The sequence below is a fragment of the Elaeis guineensis genome, chromosome 2, assembly GCF_000442705.2.
Source record: "Elaeis guineensis isolate ETL-2024a chromosome 2, EG11, whole genome shotgun sequence".
In the NCBI taxonomy this organism is placed as follows: domain Eukaryota; kingdom Viridiplantae; phylum Streptophyta; class Magnoliopsida; order Arecales; family Arecaceae; genus Elaeis; species Elaeis guineensis.
The window spans coordinates 78,078,174-78,098,273 of NC_025994.2; the positions used below are offsets into that span (position 1 = coordinate 78,078,174).

General features: G+C 35.4%; 1 protein-coding gene across 1 annotated transcript; it reads left to right on the plus strand.

Annotated features, from left to right (window-relative positions):
* The first annotated feature begins 6,952 nt into the window (after window positions 1-6,952).
* Window positions 6,953-9,008, plus strand: LOC105058045 (pentatricopeptide repeat-containing protein At5g66520). The gene has a single exon (XM_010940825.4). It carries the CDS (start codon window positions 7,184-7,186, stop codon window positions 8,744-8,746), a length of 1,563 nt encoding a protein of 520 aa, XP_010939127.2. The 5' UTR covers window positions 6,953-7,183; the 3' UTR covers window positions 8,747-9,008.
* The last annotated feature ends 11,092 nt before the right edge of the window (window positions 9,009-20,100 follow it).

Here is a 20,100-nt window from a genome sequence, read left to right on the forward strand (position 1 = left end):
GAAATAAAATATCCTGTTTGAATACCAAAACAAACAGTAATCCTAGTAGGTTGGATTTTGAACAGTGCTAAGATTTTGAGTAGTGCTTTCCAAAATAAAATAACTTGTTTATTTAAATACCAAAGCAACAAAACATTCACGCAACTCTAGTCTTTTTGCCACTACTTGAATTTTGAACAATTTTTTCCTGTGTTGATATCCCTATGGATGCACGTGAATCTATCATTTTTTTTTCTCTTAGATTTACTAATAAATCTTTGTTCAGACCTTTCTGACTGTCTGGATTAATAAATAAGAGTATCAGTCTTTGTCACCTGTTTATTCATCCAAAACATATACAGTTACACTTACATTTAGTATTCTCAGACTGGTTGACTCGTTTTTGGTAAAGTCCCATCCTTGTGAATGCAAATGCAGATGGGCCTTGTCCACTATTAACCTATCATGAGAAACACTCAAAAAGTAAGAATACTAACATATATAAATTACATATACATAATGTCAATTAAATGATTTACTACTTGGCTCCATTGCATTGGATTTTTAAGACATCCTTCTTGTTACAAAGTAAGTCATCCTCCTTCCTTTTCTGGATAGCTTTGTCTTTTTATAACCCTTAAAGACTTATCTCTTCCTACTCTTTTTAGATCTCCCAGGCATTGTTTGCTTTAGTGGTGGCTCAATGGGTTCAAAAGCATCCCTTTCCGAATACTCTCTTCCAGGAATTGGGTTAATAATATTGTCACAAGTTTTGATGTAAGTTTCTTTTGAATACCAATAAGACAGAAAGTGTTGAGGGTCATCATCTGCATGGAGTATGGGTTAATAACAAGCAGAGAAAAGTTTTGATATAAGTTTCTTTCAAATACCAATTAGATAAAGTGTTGAGGGTCATCACCTGCATCGAGTATGGCAGCCATTGCATGATCACATGGAATACTATTAAGATCCCATCTCCTACATGTATATGATTTCTCTGATACATTGACAACATGAGCCACATATCCATCCTTAACCTCATAAAGATGGTACCATTCCAGTCCACATCCCATGCAGTGCATCTTTGCTTGATTTGCTCAAGCTTCTTTAATACTCTTGCAGTATAATTATATGACTACTTCAGTCCCTCATCCCTTTAATGATGCATTCTCATCATGACATAGTTCCTTATAGCCTCAAGTATTGTAATGATAGGTTTACCCCTAGGCTCCACTAATACAGAATTGAATACCTCACACATGTTATTATCTATCATCTCACATTTAGGGTCAGTTTTAAAGAATGCTTGGCACCAGTGAATTGGATCATATAGCTGCATCAATTTTTATTGTCCTTCTTCACTCATTACCTTTAGAAGTTCCATGTTCTTCTCATATTCTGGACCATTAGGAGATTTTGCACATGTCCAAAATTGCATCTTCAAATCAAAGCTCCTAAGTCCATTCTCTATCTTGCATAAATGTGTCTTGAACACATTCTATATTGGACCTATGGAAGTACTTCCCCTGCTTCGCTAATGAGGCCCTGTAATAAAATACTACAACATAAATTAGTCATACAAAAAAGCATAGTAGACATTAAGGTCTCATAGTGAAATTAATCAATCATACCTTTTGCATGTCATTTATAATAGTTCAACCTGCACCATCATTAAGCCCAAAGTCATCTCTTAGAAATTAGAAGAACCATAACCAATTGTCAGTGTTTTCAACCCTTATAATAGCCCAAGCAATGGGAACATTTGATTGTTTCCATCCCTACCAACTACAGTTAACAACTCACTCTTACACATCTCTTTCAAAAAAGCTCCATCAATACTAATAAGTGGTCTACAATCTTTCAAGAAGCCAGCCTTACATCCCTTTTGAATTTTGGTTTGTCAGCTTCAGTCACTCTTAGAGTGTCTAGTACAGCAGTGCTTCCCTAATTTCTTCTAAGAAATTCCTCAGCATAAAATCTTAACAACACAAACTCTTCTATACCTTTTATAAAGTTCCTTTTGTATTATTAGTTTTTCCTCCTATAGGGTCAAATTGACTTTTGCATTCAATTGCACCCTAATAAGTTTTGAAAGTAGCCTTGACTTAATTATGGGCATCTCTAATATGAGCATTCTACACCTATCTGCTATGACTTTTGATGTCACCCATCTATTCTTATTAGTAATCCCATATGTATGCTCATTATGGTATGTCTTCCCATGAAGGTATTGTTGTTTCTCTCATATGATGCATATATCAACTATGTACACTTCTCATTCTTACAAACAACCCTCACTCTCAGTGGTTCATTCTTCTTGTTCCGCAGAGCATACCTCCTAGTAATGGAATAATAATGAAGTGCCTCTCTGAAATCATGCACATTTCTAAATGTTTGCCAAAGAAAAAAGTTAGTTCATCTAGTATCAATTGAATATTGTGCAGACCTCCTCCTTTTTCATGGTCTCCATCAGAGTCTGTGTCATCATAACTTTTAGGATCTTAAGATGCAATGTAATCACTATGACATTTTGATGCTCTTCAGTAAGCTTGTCTCTAATATCTCTTATCTCTAGGTTTGAGAAATTACCCAGCTCTTGCATCAACTGTTCAAGTGTTTGGGCATTTGAACCTCTCCTACTATGGCTATATGTGCATGGTCTCCCACCAGTTATACACTTATCTCTTACTTCATCAATGTTTTCTTCTTGACAAGCTTATCCACCTTTTTTTTGGACTCCCTCACACCCAACATCAGTCTTGTGTCAATATCACAACTACCATCATCACTCTGATTATCCTCAACATGGTAATCACTGTCAATAGATGAATCATCCTCAGATGCACCTTCCTTCAATTTTCTCTACCTTTCCATATGTACTTTGAGCTTCTTCCCAGTGAAAACAAGCTCTTCATTGTCATCATCTGTATGACCCTCTATAGGCTTCAAATCATTTTCACTATCTTCCTCTTCATTTTCATCTTCTGTATGATCCTCCACACCATGTTCTACATATACATCCACACTCTCTGATCTCTCTAAAATTGTGGAATGCTCATTTATAGTTATATCATTGTATACCATTCGTAATACATTTTTCAATGCCCGTCCAGGTATGAGATAGAACACCTTATTAACTATGGCCTTTGTAACTTCATTTAGCATATCTAACAGTTCAAAATATGATAGTTGCTCCGGATCAACATCCCATATTGAGCTTCAGCCACCCACATACTTTAGAAAACTTGAGTCTTCATGGATAAAATTTCTCTCATAGAAAAACCGTAGTGTTGGTGACAACCCTTCTCTGAAGCCAAGTGCAATAGAGCTCAACTAATTAAAAAAAAAATTTCTTAGCCACCCACGTTCCCAATCTTACTATAATCATATACTAATCATAATTAATTAAAAAATATTTTCAAACAATACTTTAATAAGCTCATACTAAATATATTTATACTGACCTATTACCCGAGGACCACATTTTATAGTGTTCATCGAATTGATCATCGGAATATTTTATTCAATCGCTGAAATATTCTGAAACGACAGTGAAATTTTTACTCGTTGGCCGATTTTGAAAAGAACAACGACAATAAAACAAAAATGCTTACCTTTGAGACCTCCTCTTTGATTGTCGAGGTCGAAAAATCTTTTCTGATCGCTGGATTCTCCTTGGGATGGTGGTCGAGGGTTTTGCCAGCGGAGGATATGAAAGGATAAAAAATTATGGTTAAAGGGCTTGTATAGTATGATTTACCCTCAATCTTACCAGTCCAACGATCGGTTAAAAAGTATTTAAAAAATATTAAAATATTATTTTTTAATAATTTTAGGGATTAAAATAAAGTCACGTCAGTAAACTAATAGGCAAAGTTGATGGAAGGTCTTCGTAGGCCACATATTACGAGTCAAGAGACCTCAACTATAAGATTTTTAGTTGAGGGGCATCGAAGCATAATTGAAAAAGTTGAGGGGTTATATGCATACTTTTCCTTATATTTATAGGTGATCAGTAGAAAATAGAATTATATATATATAATTTTAGTTTTTTTTTTTTGATGAGACGGCTAAGTTATACCAGCATCTTTCTTTAAATTTAGAAGATATTTGGTTGGCAGAGTTAGAGTTTGGAATGAGAATGGATGACTTTCGTTCTAACGGTTTGGTTGGGAGGAGTCCCATTCTAATTCCAATTTCGGAGTAAAAAATAGTATGATTTATCTAAAATTCAATCTCTATTCTTCCTTAATGATTTAAATTTCATTCTGATTTTAATTTTTATTATGAAATAAATACTTCGAAAGAATTTATCATTCCGATTTTGATTTCAACCTATATCAATTTTTATTCCGATTGCGAACCATATACCCCCTTACGGTCCAATGCATCATACTACGGCACATTCCGGGACCAGCGTGGTAGTGTTCCAAAAAAACAAATCCTGTATGGTTGGCTATATACGTAACAATCCAATCTACAGTATTGCTAGCCTCCCTGTAAACATGAACTACTGTAAAGGACTGTAAGACGGATATTAATCTCCTTAGATCTGTCAAAATTGGATACTGATCAATCTGAGTAGCAGTATCCTCCCACAACGAGCTGATCATCATCTTCGAGGACTCCTCCAACACTCTATCAGCAATACAATTCTAGTTTGAAAAGGTGTCTAAACAGTGCATTGTCTCTAACTTTGAGCTGCGATATTTAAGAGGGCAAAACATGAGTCATTGCAGTGAGAGTTGCCGTGACCGAGCATCTAAGGTTGTTGATAGGAATTGTTTGTGGCTCTAGACTTTTCTATCATCCTAGGATGATCTTGAGATTGTATGACCCATTAGGCCCCTTTGTGCTTGTAAGGTAATAGCAATTTTATGTTGATTGTTTATAAGGAAAACCAAGCAAATCTCTTGCTCTATCTCATCATAACCAACTCGAACACATTTGACAATTCAAGCAAGGAACTTGCAACTTTAAATAATCGTGGTAGATCATTCAAGAAATATTGATGAGAATTTGAAGGCAATGATTAGACTAAAATAGATACCGTAAATGATCATAATTCCGACATGCTTACATGATAATGGTTAATCGAGGACTCCAGGACTAACAAAGAACATCTTCCAAGATGATCGATCAATAACTTTTTCTCTCCTCTCTAGGGGACTAAACACCACTGCAATTGTGTACATGATGGATGGTATGGAAGAATTCATGGGTTCTTTTATTTATCCTTTGCTACCTACCTACTCCATATGTAGAGAAGCTTGGCTGATATGTGCATGTGCATGGCTGGTTTAGATCCACTTTTATAGGTCCTTACTTTATGGCCTGGGCTTGTGATTGACGTGGCCTGCTAATTGAGTGCCACTCATGTCACTCACAGCAAAATCATGTTTGTCCCTCTTCAGGCAGAGAAACCATCATAGCTTTGACCAACCGCTTGTCATCTACAAGGCGCCTTTAAAATGCCAAACAAATCTTAGGTGTCTAGATCTCCGTGGAAGCTTGTGCAGTACATTGCATTTGGCATTCAATTGATGATTTAAAACAATATATAATTTCATCATCGGCTTGTTTGATCTCATTATATGAAGGGTATTAAAGATCATGGAGAATAAACTAGAAAGAGGGTTACAAATCAATCTATTATCCCCATATATGCTTTTAATAGGTCAATCGAGATCCAAATTACCAAAAAGGTAGGCATTCTAGGATGCCACTAAAGAGGTGTTTCGTTGGGATATATCAGGTTAAGGATAATCTAATAATTATAAAAATTATTTATTTAAAAAATAATTACGAAAAAAATAATTTTTAGGACATTGGGATGGCGAAAAATTACTCCAGAAAATAATACTGAAAAATAATTACTACATTTGATTAGAGGTAAATCTATATAGAAATATGGTTAAATTTACAATATATCATTTAACATAAAATAATTTTTTAATTTTAAGATAGTATTACCATCTTCAATAAGTTTTTATATAATAATTATAATTACATAGTCCTTTACAAAATATCATCTTCAACTTATTTTTTTTTCAAAAACTCTTTATTGAATAAATTTAGAAATACATTAGAACAAATCTAATGATTAATATGCAGTTTTATTAGAAGTATTTTATCAAGTATAAATTATCACCACTCAAAAATTTACCACATACCAACTTCCATGGTATGTGTTTTTCATCTTCTCTCTCTGAAAAATAAATATAAAGCCCACTAATTTTTTTACCTTATCTCTTTTTCACTTTTCATATAAACATGGTAATTGACATGGAATTATTTTTTTATACGGATTATCCCTATCCAAATAGATCCTAAGAATTTGCTTTTAGAGAGGTTCAATTGGTAGATATTGTTCCTTGCTTTAGTCCCCTTGACTCTCTGCTTTAGTGTCACAAAGTAATGGCTTAGCTTGTTTGGAGGCCTCACTCTCATCTAAATAATAGGGTTGGATATAAGGTAATGGATAGGGTTAGAGCCCCTCCTCATCTCAAAAATAATAATGGCAATAACATATTAAAATAAACAACTAAATACATAAAAATTATAAAAATCTTTTTGAGATTAAAGGTAAATTATACTTATACTAAATAATTTAAAAAACCAACACTTATCCCTCTAAGATTTATTTTTATGAAACATTTTAATCCATAAATTAACAGAACATTAGTTGAACCATTTAATCTTAAATAGGATCCAAATATCATGTTAGAGAAAATTTTGGAAATAACTAAAATAGTCTTAAGTGACATAATAACCACCTAAGGACATAAGAAAATTTCACTAACACCATAAATGTAACTGGGTGAAAATATAGATTTAACAAATTATTAGATGTAAGGATAATAAATATAAATTTATTTAATTCAATAAATAAAAAATAATAATATCAATCATTTTTCAGGCATAAGGATCTAGTGGTTTCAGAATATTCACCATGAATCATACAAAAACAGTGGAAAAACAACCAAAATGCATTAAGAACATCACTTAGATCCCAAGGAAAGGAATTTGGATCTTAGATTTACCCTAGGATGCCCACCTAGGCTCTAAGCAATGGACATTAACCAGATGCAATAATAAAGTAATACAAGCAAAATTTCTCAATGCCCACCTGAAGACACTGTTTTATGTCAATTGAAGGAACATGGAAGCAGTGGCAAGCCACAAATGAGTGAGCTACCACCTCATGTCAAGCAGTAGAAGATGCCTTCTACTCCTAGAGCAATGCAAGACCATGAAACAACTGAAGCAAACCCATGCGCAAATCATCGCAGGTGGTCTTGGCCAAGATAGCTTTGCACTCAGCCGGCTTATGGCCTTCTGCTCCCACCCAATCAGTGGAAACCTGGCCTATGCTCAACATCTCTTCCAACACATCCAAAACCCAACTCTCTGCATCCGAAACACCATGATCAAAGCCTTCTTACTCAAAGAAAATTGCACCAAACCCTTGGATATTTATCACAGTTTATTGCATGATGGCCTTTGTCCGGACGATTATACTCTTCCTTATGTGCTTAAAGCCTGCGCCAATCTTCTGGACATTAGAACTGGATCGGTGGTCCACACTCATGTCGTAAAGCTGGGATTTTTAGCCGATATATATGTTAGCAATACACTGATATCAATGTACATGGCCTGCGGCAACTCAAGAGCGGCGAGGGAAGTGTTCGATGGAAGTCCCCAACGAAATGCCGCAACATGGACTGTAATGATTTCAGGGTATTCCAAGCTGGGGGAAGTTGCGGCAGCTCGTGAGATCTTTGATGATGCACCCGGGAAGGATAGGGGGATATGGGGCTCCATGATTTCTGGTTATGTTCAGAATAACTGCTTTAAGGAGGGGCTGGTGATGTTTCGGCTAATGCAAGCTGAAGGACTAAAGCCAGATGAAGTTGTGATAGTGAGTGCTCTCTGTGCTTGTGCGCAGCTTGGTGCAATGGATCTAGGATCATGGATTCATCGTTATTTGAATTTGGTTGGTTTGCAATTGAGTGTTCGGTTGGGGACTGCTCTTATCGACATGTACATGAAATGCGGGAACTTGGTGTTGGCTAAGAAGCTCTTTGATGGGATGCAGAAAAGAGACACTATATGCTGGAATGTGATGATTTTAGGCTTGGCAATGCATGGGGATGGAGAGGGAGCGATGGAGTTTTTCCATAGGATGCAGAAGGAAGGGTTGAGACCTGATGACGCCACCTTTATTGCGGTATTGGCTGCTTGTAGTCATGCAGGCTTGGTGGAAGAAGGTTTAAAACTGTTTAATAGCATGAAGACTTGGTACCACATTGAGCCTAGAAGTGACCATTATGGGTGTGTGGTAGACTTTCTTGGTCGAGCTGGGCGCTTTGAAGAGGCTAAGGAAATTATTGAAAGGATACCCAGTTCAAGCAGTCCGACAGAGAGAGCGGTTCATTGGAGGGCACTGTTGAGTGCTTGCTGGAACCATGGGGAAACCAAATTGGCTGAAATGGCAGCTGAACATCTTTTACAGTTGGAAGTCCACAGTGGAGTCTATGTTCTGCTCTCAAATATTTACGAGAATTATGGAAAACATGATTATGCCAGAAGATTAAGAAAAACTATGAAGCATGGAGGAGTGCATAAATTGCCAGGCTGCAGCTCTATAGAACTCGGTGGATGTGTTCATGAGTTTGTTGCAGGTAAGCAGATACACCCACAAATGGAAGAAGTACACAGGGTATTGGGGAGACTGAATGACCAGCTGACATGTCCAGAATGCTGAAAGCTGAATGGCAATGTTCACGAAACCTATTGACTAAACGAGTATTCTGTAATCATACAGAGACTAGGTGAATTTGCAGGTTCAGTTAAATTTAGATGCTAGACTGCATGAAGTATGACATCTTCTCTGTTAATACAATACATTTGATCACAAAAAATGACTTTCTAGTTTCTGTAAAGTTCAAATCTTTGAAATGGTAGCTTTGAATAACCTTTCCAGGATAGGCTACTGGATATTAACCTATACAACTTTATTCCTTGGACATCTTGTTGCAATTTTGTCATTTTTTCTATTATCTTTTAGGGTCTTATAAATGACTTTTCTGCTTTGAAGGCATCTTGCTGTAATACAATATTAAGTGGAAGTTTATAAATTGTAGCCGAATGAAAATCTTTCTGTGACATAAAATTATCAGGTTCTTTTGCTTTTTTTTTTTCTTTGGATAGAAAATTTGATGATGACAAAGATCCTTTGTCGATTCTATTTGTTTCAGTCCATCACACCATCCGTCCAGTGACAATGGTTTGAATGCTCTAAATTTTCATGGAAAAGATTCGTTGAGCATGTTTTGCTATTTTCCTGTGGTTGTAGGAAGATACTCTGCATTCTTGATATATTCAAAGACAAGCAAATTTCAGGTACATTTGTGGCGAGCAGCATTCTCTTTAAGCTGACTCTTTTCCCATGTGACCTATGATTCCCTTGAAGTTTGAAGTGAGTCGTTTCTGCAAAGGTGTTTGAAGCTTTATTTAAAGATATTTATATTTAAGGTATTAAAGAGCACATTTTGAAATCATGCATGGAAATTTAGGATGTTAGCTCTGATGATGTATACGAAGTACTGCACTTTCTGTATATTGTTCTCTATAATTTATTATAACCCTCTTGTCAAATGCCTTAGCAGCCTACAGCTTCATTTTGTAGAGACTATAGTTGAAAAGCTATGTCGACATTCGAAAAGAATCAGCAATTTATATCCAAAGCCTCCATTCCAGTCTCATGAGTCTTACACTGTTCCCATGTGGAAACACAGCATATCTGACAACTTCTTTCCTTGTCTCGTCGCACAAGGAAAATGCATACCATGTCGGCAATGTGAGTTGCCTACAATTATCAATCATATTGTCTGATTTAAACCGGGCTGATGTTTCAAGATTTGCGGAGTTCATCAATAATCTTTTGCCGACAAGCAGCTCTGGAAGATCTTTTCTCAAGAAAAGAAAAGAGAGAAAAAAAAAAGATGCTTTGGAAGATTGCGACTTGGATGGACCTCTTTTGATGGGCGGCCGATGTCTACCAGAGATGATGGTGATCCTCAGAAATTTTGGTCCCAGCTGATGACTTAAAGCACATGCATAAAGCAAGCCATCCACGAATATCATATCAATTAGTCTCCAATCATGGTGACAAACTTGATAACCAAATCTTTTTGCTTTTGTGAAAGGGGATATTGGTTGCATACCTCTGAGAACCACATAAGCTATATGTGAACAAGAAGTTGGTTTTTGATTATTATTTTTTTTTTAAATTGCTGTGCAGGATTTATGGATGCACATGCTCTTTTTGAACTTTGTCTGCTGACCATACAATGTTAAAACATGATATAGCCAAAAAGGAGAGCTGGGCACATGCCTTGCACCCCTTAAAATGAGCAGCTCCATTTGCTGCCTGTTGCGAATATTTATTTTATTTATTTAATCATCTTCCTGGGTGTTTAATTTGTCTCCTACCAAGGCTTTCTGTTTTCATGCTGAAGTGCTTCTACCCAAGCAGGGCCCCTGTATCTTTTGTTAAGCCAGATCTGTTGTTTACATTGTTGGCCAATTATATGGGGAAGATGGATCTGTTGGTGGATATAAGATCTCACATTATTACAGAACCATGTCCAACTAGTAAAACTAATATGGTATTTCATTGAAGATATAGCTTACGTGGAGAAAAAGGGTGAGCAAAAAATTATGTATGGTAGCATAATGGATCATAATCTTTTTCTAAAAAAAAAAAAAAAGGGTTATACTCTCACCTACTAGCATAATAGCATTTGCCTTTTTGCCAGAATTTCATAACATGCGCTTTATTTTGGATCATTTATTTAAATACAAGCCCTTTGAAGCTTCCCTCGTTAATTCCACTTAAGCATTCATCTTGGTTCTCGTCTCATCAATGAAGATCATATCAATTAAACACTTAGCACAGCAACTTTTTTTTCTTCTTTTCTTTCTTTATTTTTAGAGAGAGAGAGAGAACCAAGACACTTTGTTAGTAAGCTTACCAATGATTACAGATTTAGCTTAGAGATGACCTTGGTGAAAGCAGAACCTTGATGGAAAGAGGAATGGGGCAAATTGTGTATGGCACTAATACCAAGGGACAAGGTCCACTCATGTTCTTGCCATCTGAATCATAGAATGTGGCTCAGTACCACAACATCCAACTGATTCCAAAGATGCACCTCAATACCACTGGATGGATTTGTGGAGGGACCCTTTCTTGCCTGCTTCATGGCCCTGCACCTCATATAGAGACTAGAGGATCAGGTATTCACGCTTCTTGGAGATGGTGTCAAAACTTCAGGCATGTTTGCTTCATAACCTGAATCGAAATTGGAATCAGAATAGATTGCAATATGAATCGGAATTAGCCATATCCTCCAACATATTTGGTTCATGGTCTAAATTAGAATCGAAATCAGAATAAAATTTGAACACTGGAGAGAACACTAGAGATTGGGTTTTGAGAATTAGGGCATTCTCATCCCTTGTTGGAATTATAATGGAATGGGACTTTCCCAAACTAAACGGTTGGAATATGAGTCACTCGTTCTCATTCTCATTCCACGGTCCAACCCTGCCCCCTCCCTCCCCTCCCAATTAAACTAGCCCTTCTTTTCTTAATGAGAACAAAATGCTTAGTTGCAATTATCGCCTTATTGTAAAACCTTCCAGGTTTTAGCGGTTGATATTATTACTACTGCCTTCAGCTAGCCTATGCGGGGATGGTGATGGAAAGAGGATCAAGGATAGGAGGAAAGTGGAGGCAAAGCTCTGTCATACATAGAGGGAAGTAGAGGTCATACACATAGGGTAAGTAAATACTAACAGCTGAAAAGACTTTTGCTTTAACTAGCTAGTCATAATATTGCATAGTTTAAGCCTTCGCAATCCATGAGTGGAAGCCCAGCAGATGCCAATAAATAGCCTCTTTGATCAAGAAGACTATTGCTTCATGCTGTCCCTGGGTCGTGACTAGCGCTCACATAGGCCAGCCATTCCTTTCACAATCTAGAAAGAGACTGGAGACACTTTTAGTGCCTTGATTAGCTTTCGGAATAATAATATCCTTTCCTTGACAGAGAGTAATCGAGCCATGTCAAATATGGCAGCTATTGGAAGTATGAAAAGCATGACAACAAACTGTGGAGTGACACCAGGGCAGACAAGGCTAGTTTGTCCAACTAAAAGTGAAAAGGAAATCAATATTTCCTCATATATTCATCACAATGTCAAATTTTATCTCTGATAAGTAAAATGCTAAATTCCCTGACTTAATTAAAATGTATGGCATTTCTTTCCATATGGAAACTCAAATAGCCACTCAGATACATATGAAATCAAGTAGAAACCACTAAGCATTATATATATATATATATATATATATATATATATATATATATAAGCAAAGAATAAATGTTTCTTATGTGTTTGGAAAGAATAGCTATGTTGCACATGCAGACTTGTTCCTCAAGCTGTTCAATTATCTCAAAAAATTTCAAGCTTCTCGAGTACAAAAATCGTAAACATGGCTGATACGTAAAAATGATTCCCAAGTAATCAAACATATTGCTAACTTGAATGGCAACAGCAGATCAACGATGTCATGTTCCTTTTTGGCTTGCTCTAGACTTGAATTGGGTTTCTCCAGGGTTAAGTACATAAATTGGTATATAATTAGCATATAATGATCATATATATGAACTGTGCTTCTAAGAAAAGCAAATACATCAAAATGACTGAATGAAATGCTCAAGCATTTCAGACTAGTTCATTACTGAACAAACAAGAGTAAATTACATTGCCTCTGCATCTATTAGATTAATGTCATCATACTAGATTGATCAGCCAATGCTACATTCATACAAGCATACAAACCAAAACATCTCGGTGTCAAGGAAAAATTATTTGCAGGTAGTTGTGTGTATTATAAATTTTTTGCATGTCTTGAACTTCAAATTTCATGGTGACTACAAAATTGTTTGGATGTCACTAATAGAAAATGTTAATAGAAGTTTCTTGCATACCTATCAATGGAACTTTAGATTTTGTAAATCTCTACATTTCAAGGTTCATTAAAACATATTGAGAGGGCTTCCACTACTCATTTTTGAAACTTGTCACAGCTATGATTGGGGGCATCAGTATTATCTTACAACCTTTACTTCATATCTTTGTTGCAGGAGAAGGGTTGCTTCTATTCCACTTGACCTACATGCTTATTTTTATGGCATTACTTCTCTGTGCTTCAAATTTTTCCTCTCTATTTCAAAATATTTCTATCATTTCTTCAATTATTACTATGTCTTGTGCCAACTCTGTTTTAATTTAACATTCAAACTTGTCTACTTGAAAATGATGCTAACATTTATTGAAGTCAAGGATCCATATGGTTTTTTTCTCCCAGATGATGTTTCTACTGGTGGGCCTAACATTTCATTTGACTCTCCTCACTTGTCAAGGATATTCATTGCTACTTCATCTACCTCCCAAATGATATCTTCCAACTATTGGATGATGATGGGATTTGGCCCTTAGTTCATGCATTCTATAACCCTCAATATGTGGGCCATCTTTTTTTGTCCTTTCGCTGGATGCTAATTGGTGGGCATACGCTACATTGCTGACACATCTGCCATGGTTTTCCTACTTGATGTCTCTGAGCTGTGGGTATTATGAGGTCTCAACTGATATCTCATCGATCCAACTCACTGATGGGAATGGTTGGCACAAGTTATATAAGGGGCACATCTGGCATGGATTAACTTATTTGCTTACTCGATACTGCTGGTCCTATCGATTCCCAAATGATGCCATAATGAATAATATTAGTGATAAAAATTTGTGTATACCTAATACATCTAGCACATTACTGGCTATAATTCATCTTAACAGGCCATACTTCTTCTACTGAAACTCATGATCTATCAGCTGCTTTATAAAGGGAGCCAATGCTTGTTTTACAATGTACCTGTGCCAATGATTATATCTTATTTAAATCTATTCTTACACTCATGCTTTATCTACTACTTTATCAAGTTTAATACTATTTTCAGGCTACATAGTTTTATATGTTTTCATCATCATGGGACTTCATTGGGGGAAGTAATTATCTATTATCTACTTTCCACTCCCATCTGGTTCCATCATTTCTGCTTGGTTGCCTACTTGGTTTTCTCAAGTTTCAAAAATATACAGCAGGATTTCAAAAATATAGAGCAGGGTTTCCTGCAATTTGCTACTTTGCTCAGGATCTCCACAAAATCTTGCGGCTGCTGCCATTCTCATTACATACAATTTCATTTGGGTTTTCACTTTCTATGCTCTTTATCATGATTGTGGCTGCTTCTCTGTCGGATGGTTAACAAATTTCAATAGCTGCATTGGAACTCTTTTGGTCTACAGTCTTTTGCTCTCTTTGGTTGTTTATTTTTCTTTTTATATTTTGTGTTACCTTATGGTTGTTTACATTTTCTTGGCCTATATCTTTTGGTTGTATTTCACACTTGTACTTGATTTCATCTTAGCTTAATATATTTTGACCTTTTATCAAAAAAAAAAAAAAAAAGGTCCATAACTGACTATTTGCTGATTTACAACATAATCTGAAATAGAGACTGACAATCCACTGTTAAGAAAGTGACCTTTGTTCTAACAAAAAGAAAGTCAAAGAATTTATACTCCACTCCTCCAACTCATGCTAAACATCAGTATTTGATAGCTAACCAAATTCCTTTGCTTCCATCCAAAAAAAAAAAAGAAAATAAATTCCTTTGCACAAATCTAGTCCCTGCCCCAAGGTTATTGCATTGAAATATAGTGTCAAAGAACCAAAAATAGCACATCATCACCATGAACAAGAATCCAAAATCAATAAGGAACTTCCCTACTATTTTCAGGAATGAGTCAAAATTTGAAAAACTCCATTTTCATTACAAAGAATCACAAGTTTTCTGTTATCATTGAGAAAAATCAAAAATTTAAGGCACACATGGGATTCTATCAACTTTAGTTGATCCATTTAAGTGTTTGAGAGTACTAATCATGATCTAAACTTTCTACTTCTTGGTCTATAAATTGCCCTGTGAAGAGAGATTCAGTGATAGTTTTGTCTCCTAAAAAGGAGATTAAGGGGGTGCTTAATTGGAGAGAATGGGGTCTGACATCGAAATCGAAATGGGTGACTCCCATTCAACCGTTTGGTTGGGAGGAGTCCCATTCTGATTCCGAATTCAGGGTGGAATATGAATGACTCAATCTATATAGAACTTAGAGGGTGTTTGGTTCACAACCAGAATCAAAATGGGAATGTGAATCAGAATGGCTTGGAATCAGACTCGGAATGGTCAAATCTTCCAAAGCATTTAGTTCGTGATCGGAATAGGAATCGAAATTGAAATGAAAAATTGAATCCATAGAGGAGAGTAAGAATTGAGTTCTATATAGATTGAGCCATTCCCATTCCAACCTGGAATCGGAATCGGAATGGGACTCCTTCCAACCAAACGGTTGGAATGAGAGTCACCGTTCCGATTCCGATTCTAGGCCCTCACTCCTCCTAACCAAACACCACCTTAATCTCTACTCTTCTCTATGGATTCAAATTTTCATTTCAATTTCGATTTCGATTTCGATTCTGGTCATGAATCAAGCACTTCAGAGGATTTGGCCATTCCGATTTCGATTCCAAGCCATTTCGATTTCTATTCCGATTTTAATTCCGGTCACAAACCAAAAACCCACTAAGTATTTTTTTAGGAGAGCTGTCTATCCTAGAATAAGTTGGTTCTCTAATGTTTATTAAAAATAGAATTGGATTATCACTTGCTTCGAGTAGATGTGAGGTTTTACCGCTTGGTTATAGGCTTGGAGTTGGGAAGAGTGGCAGTAGCCATGGATTTGAGGAGAAGCCAAAGGTGACAAGTTCAATAGTCTCTTGCTCGAGCCCAAGGGGATTGGAGCAAGCAGAAAATTGTAAACAATTCCTTGATGAAAATTTTAATTAATTAAGGGATATAAGGTCCATGTAGTTAAAGGCTCCACGTTACTTGTAGTTTTCTTCGGAAGAGCTTTAGACTCAAAGTAAAAGGCAAACTACTTAAATTTCCTTAAAAAAACTTTAATTACTTAGGAGTCACTAAGATACTAAATCGCAATGGAGACTGCAATGATCCACATTCTCTATGCAGATTTATAATATTGAATATTTTTCTAGATTTCAATGTTGCTATATTATTATTTACTGGTTTATAAGGTGCAAGTTCGACCATTAGCATCTGCCTATGTTATGGAAATCATAGAGAAAAATACTTTTAGTTCCACTAATTATAATTATTCATTGATTCTAAGCATATATGGCCATCGGTACCTAACACTTTATATAATATTAAGGTGATCATGCCTAGTCCTCTAACGTGTAGTGTTTTTGTTTTATTTAGCTATGTCTAAGATGCAAGTCCATATTATTTTTTTTAATTTTTTTTTATTTTTTAAGTAAAATTGTTTCTAGGTGCCTACCTGACTGCATATTTACTTATCAAACTAATGGTGCAAACATGTGAAATCATCAGGATCTATTGAGTTTGTCAAATAATAAACTATAGGATTAGGGGCCCTATCAAGTCGGGTTGGATCTAGGTTTCATGTACACGATGAAGTTTTGGGTGTAATTTCCATTCGAAACCAAATTTATTGAATGATGGGTCAGGTTGGTTCAGGTAATGAATATGGGATTAAAGTCAGGTGAAGTTCGGATTCAAGTAGCAATCAAGTATCAAATATTATATCTAGAAGGGTTAATCAAGCTAAACAATTCATGCTTTAAGAAGTTTATAAATATCCAGTAAAAATAATTCATGAATGACAAGCAGTTCATGGATAACTATATAGCAACAATGAACTAATAATTGAATCTTACCAAAAAAAAAACTAATAATTGAGAAGATATATCTTGTTTAAATTAAAGGATAAATACTCAAACACGTTACTACATGTCATTACTTTTTTCTTTTTAACTTAAGGATATATAAATAAAACCAATATTGCATACGGATGTATGTATTTACAAACTTATATGAGTATATGGAATATATATACATATATATACACATACATACAGGCATATATTATATGTATGTATACAATAAACCGAGTAATTTATATGGGTTCAGGTCCGGTATAAAAACCTCAAACTAGACCCAACTCGAAAGTTTTGACAGATTTGATTTTGATTCCATAACTGACCTATTCATTATGTAGTTCTGATTGGGTCTCGATCAAGTCTAGGTGGAATATCAGATTTATAGGTTAAAGATGTTAGATGTACGTCCTAAAAGTCAGATTCACTGACACATGTATATTTTTTGGGACAAAATTTTGTAATTAAATTTTTAAAATTAATAAAATTAGATTATTTTTTCATTCATGTTATGTGTATTTCTGTGTCTATGAATCATCCAAGGAGTTGATTTGATGATGACACATATTCTTAAAAGTTGAGAATTTGAGACACATATCATTTGGGATCAATTCTTAAATACTTTCGATCGATGGATCATCATGATAATGATGAATGATCCAGATAGATTGGTGCATAGATCATTTTTCTTCTCGGATAGATGAGTCTTAAGTCTACAGTGTGAAGATATTAGAGTGAGAATGTAAGTGCTTGATAGAGATCAAAGGTACTAAGCATGATCAATACAAGAAGTCACTTGAATGGTGTTAGATATATGTCTTAGAAGTCAATATGGCTGACACATGGTAATGAATCTAGGATACAATTTTGTACTTAATATATTGATATGATCAATAAAAGGACAAGTTTATTTTTTATTCAAGTGTGATGTATCCTTGAATCGTCCATGAAATTAATTTTCGATACATATTCTCAAGATATTGAGAATTAGAGACATGTATTTGATTCCTAAATGCTCCCAATCATAGGATCATCATGAGGACGTGATCGATCCAGATAGACTGGCACACAGATCACTTCTTTCAGGATAGATGGATCTCTAGTCTACAGTGTAGAGATACTAGACGATGAGTGCGGATAGTTGTTAGAAAAAAACTAGTACTGAGCGTGACCATATGAGCGATCACTTAGATTTCTACTCAATCGTCAGTGATTATCCCGATGCTGTAGTGGTGTGACTGATCTTTCAATCTGAGATGGCACTGCTACTCGCAATAAGGCTGCTGGAGTTTGATTGACACATAAACATGGATCTCAATGAGCCCTTATAGTGGATATTATAATAATTTGTCCACTGTAGGAGTAAAATGTGCATCAAGATAAGATCTATCGATTTTGGTAGAAAGAAGTAGTCCTATAAAATTAGAGAGGCTAAATCTGAGAATCTGTGACCACAGTAGTGTGATTGATGGAAAAGAGTTTCTATAGAAGTCACAACTGGACTTGAGCTAATCGAATCTATCATATAACTGATGTTGAGATTTGACGATTTATCTATGACTTGCCATCTAGTCGGGACTCACGATAGAAAAACTGAATCACACGTTAACTACACCTAGAGATTCATTTCAGTTCTATTGGGTTGCCACTACATACTGCTAGGTGTCACTAGTGGATTGTGAGAGCTCACTAGGGTTGTTCTGGATCGACAATTCTTAATGAGTTAGAGTGAAATTGTTTCGACCCATTGAAAAGAGTTTCAATGATACTTTGATAGAGATTATTGTATATCTCACTACCAGATAGAATTGAATCTATGGGGTCACACAATAAAGGGATTAGATCTGAAATTAGTAATTGAACTTATGAAGTGTCAATTGGATTTAGAGAAATTCGATTGGATTCAAGGAAACCTTGCTAACACATGGTTGAACCCAATTCCTCTTTCTGTTTGAATTTTTTATTTGATAAGATAATTCAAACTTAATTACCTGCTAATAATCTAAATGAATAAGATTCATTGGACTCCAATTATTGAGTGTCAAAGATTTTGGATCATATGAATTAAGGGTGCAAGTCCTTTATTGATTTTTTTGATAGTTATTATGGGGTGCCACCTTGATTGGATCAAGTTGGGCATATCCTATGATTAGAGAGCCTTTTGATTTTATATAGGACATCTTTTGGGTGCAAAAAAAAGATGTAAAAAATTAGTTGCAAGGGCTCCAAGAGTTTGTGCCTACTAGGATTCCTAATGTAAGTTAAATAACTTAAGTTATTAAGAAATCTAATGCAAGTAGAACTTATATTATGAGATTGAATAGGATTCAATTTTCATGCCTATTTAAAGGGACCTCTCCTAAGATCCCTTGAGCATCCAAACTAGCAGCCCTCCACACCTCATAGATCCCCCCACGCCCTCTCTTCCTCTCCCTTTCTCTCCTCTCTTTTGGGCGTCCCATACGCCCCTCCTTGGGCGTCCTCTCTCTTCCACGCCCAAGATCACTTGGGCATCCACCTTGTGCTGGTTACCACCTACTGGTAGCAGCATAATATAAGGAAGAAAAGCAAGAGAAGAAGAGAAGAAGAAGATTAAAGAAAGAGATCAAGTGTAGATCGTGATCCAGGCTTCGTTCAAATTCAGCAGGCTGAATTTTCTTTAAGAAGAAAATTCAATTTGAAGAAGACTGTTCTAGACTGATCTTGAGTGGATATCCATAGAGATCGGATACTTGTGTGGCTAGAAAAATTTTTTCTCTTTCAAATTTAGATTTGAAGAAAAAGATTACGAAATAGATATGTAATTTGATCATAATCTGAATTTCAGCATATGTCAATTTCAGCACATGAACTAGATCCTTGTGGTTTTATATTTTTATGCATGCATAATTTAAATTAAAAATATTTTAATCTTATATTCTACTATAGTGTTTAGAAAATAAAATTTTGAAATACACATGCATACCCCAAACCTCGAATTTCAACAGTGGTATTAGAGCCATGGGTTTCATATTGCTAAAATTATCATACATATTTTGAAAAAGATTTTAAAATCTGATTTTTTTTTATATGAGATGTATGGATGAATCTTTAAATCTGATATTTTATTTTAGATTTGATTTTAGAACATATAGTTGATACGTGAAAGTATGTATAAATCTGAATTT